At 56.0% G+C, this 2518-nt stretch overlaps 1 protein-coding gene across 3 annotated transcripts in view; it reads left to right on the forward strand.

Moving 5' to 3' along the window:
* The window catches only part of PADI4 (peptidyl arginine deiminase, type IV), a 22048-nt gene extending 20261 nt beyond the window's left edge, over positions 1 to 1787 (forward strand). For all 3 annotated transcript variants that reach the window (XM_004678546.2, XM_012722630.1, XM_012722631.1), the window contains one exon: positions 1290 to 1787. In XM_004678546.2, the coding sequence (XP_004678603.1) occupies positions 1290 to 1523 (234 nt within the window). In that variant the 3' untranslated portion in view covers positions 1524 to 1787. The remainder of the gene's footprint in view (positions 1 to 1289) is intronic.
* The last annotated feature ends 731 nt before the right edge of the window (positions 1788 to 2518 follow it).

Raw genomic sequence — 2518 nt, forward strand, 5'->3', positions numbered from 1 at the left:
TGGGGGAGGCAGGAGGGGCAGGTGCCTGATTGCTGGAAGTCTTCTTAACCTTGTCTTGCTTGGGGGTCCTCAGGAAGGGGCCTTTCCCTCCTCCTAGAGACCCTCTTGATATTGGGAGTGAGCAGATGATTGCATGAGGTTGTGTGTAAAGGACACAGAACTTAGAGTACCCATGGGAGACACAGAGATGATTAAAGCTGCTCCCCACTCCCCAGGAGCTTCCAGTCAAAGTTGGTGAGGGAGAAAGTGTCTCTGCCTCTCCAGGCTATGTCCCACCTACTCTGTGTAATAAAGTGACGAGGTTGTTCAGAGCTGGGACAAAGCACCTGCAGCCTAAGAGGTAGGACTAGAGACTCAGGGAAGAAGAGGCCTTTGGCTAAGCCCTGGAGGACTTTGCCACTGGTGCTAAAATGAGCTTGCATCTGAAACACCAGGTCCTCCATCCTTTCCTCACCTCTGTCCTGCAACTCACCCATCGTCAGAGCCTTGCGGGGAGTCTGTCCACACCGCCATTGCTTCACTCCACCCACCCCACCTTTTCCTTCTCCTTTCTAATTTGTTGCCTCCCCTATTTCCTCTCTTGCAAAGCCTCTCATCACTCCCTTTCCTTCCTGTATCTTTAAAGAGGGCTTGCAGTTATGTATGTGTCCCCAGCTGTGAACTGGGCCAGGGCCATAGGTTTGCAGGAAACAGAGGACCACGCAAGCAGGAGCTTTAATAAGGATCCCATGAAAACTGAGGGGACGGGTGGCTGAAGTGGGGCTGCAGAGGAGCTGGAAGCATCTCCTATCGCTGTATGGACAGCACTCTCCCCTCCCCTCGAGGCCCTCCCTCCCCTTGTCTTCAACTTGGCTTCTTCTGCTCTCCTGTCCCTGGTACCAAGCAACCCGAGCCAGGTAGACGCCGCGGAGCTTGATTGGCTCGCCCACCCATCATGTCAATTTCAAATACTCACGAGAGAGAATCTGATTGGTCCAGGTTGGGTCAGATGGCTACCCTGGGCCAATCAGCTGCAGCCAAAGGGGTTGGGCTTTTATAGCACCAAGCCTAGCAGCCATCACAATCCACCAGTAAGAAGGTCCCAAGACACAGGTGCGCGGGCGATGCTCCCACGGGTAGGCGCACCTTGCGCTAGTTCTTAGCAGCCTCTGACACCCACTGGTAAAGGGACAGGTAGCTCTTCTCCAGGCTGCCGAAACGACAAGCCCAGGTCCTGCTAGGTACCGTGGAGGTGCTGGGTAGGATGACGAGGAGGGGCCGCCCCCGACCTGGGCTCCCTCTCTTCGCAGGTGAACATGCTGGTGCTGGGCAAGCACCTGGGCATCCCCAAGCCCTTCGGGCCCATCATCAACGGCCGCTGCTGCCTGGAGGAGAAGGTGCGGTCCCTGCTGGAGCCGCTGGGCCTGCACTGCACCTTCATCGACGACTTCACCCCATACCACCTGCTGCACGGGGACATCCACTGTGGCACCAACGTGCGCCGGAAGCCCTTCACCTTCAAGTGGTGGAACATGGTGCCCTGAGGAGCCCGCCTCCAGCCTCTCCCCGGGAAGCTCTGGTCCCCTGCAGCGTGGCACAGCAGAGCTCTTGGGGACATTCTGGCTCCGTGGGGGTAACCCTGTGCCAGGTAGTGACCTGCTTCCTTCTCCGGGGCACTGGGCCCTGGGCCCTGGGCTCCTCCCCGCTTGAAAGTCCCAAGATGGTCCTGGCATTGCAAACTCAAGTTCGGCAGTAAGAAACTGCCTGCCATAAATCATTTTGCACGTGAGGTCAAACTCACTCACTCACTCACTCATTGTCATGGTTAAATTGAAATTACAGACTGGAAGGTCCTGCCAGGGTCTGGGGAAGGCCAGTGTTCCTGCGTGCATCTCTTGCTCCAAGGTGTGTATTTGGTCTAAAAAGTCCTCTATGATCTGAGCCTAGTCGACTCTAAGCCTTTGAGGAGGATGAGGGCTGAGCTCCCTGAGGGTGTATCCCCTCCCTCCTCAAAGCTCCACAGAAATCAGTTTCTTACTGCACAGAAATCAGTTCCAGACAGCAGCTGGGTCTCTGCAGACGTTCATTTATCTGCTTTAACATTCATCTATGGGAACTACACTCCCGTGTGTGTATTTCACGATAAAAAACAAAATTTCTAAAAGGAGGCTGATGACAGGGACACGAGCGCGGCAGCCAGTCCCACCCGCAAGAAGTGGCGAGTGGAGGAGTTGCACCCCCGTTTGGGGGTTCCTTCGGGAAAAGGGCGCCTAGCAGTGAGACAGGAACCCAAGGGAACCTACCGTGTGACTGTTCGGTCTCCCACCCCCGGGTGCCAGTGAATTCCGTCAGCTTGAAAGCCCCCCCGGGCGGACTCTTGCCCCTGTGGGCTGCTGGGCCACCCGTTCCTGAGAGCTGGGCATGGGGTGCGGTAGGAGCTCAGGGTTCACAGGAGCAAGTAGTCCCCTTTGTCCTTTGTGTATATTTGATCGTTGAACAATGTTGGGGTTCGGGGCACCAACCCCTGCATAGTTGAAAA

Source organism: Condylura cristata, unplaced genomic scaffold (genome assembly GCF_000260355.1).
Source record: "Condylura cristata isolate star-nosed mole 26May11 unplaced genomic scaffold, ConCri1.0 scaffold00008, whole genome shotgun sequence".
NCBI classification, from domain to species: Eukaryota; Metazoa; Chordata; class Mammalia; order Eulipotyphla; family Talpidae; genus Condylura; species Condylura cristata.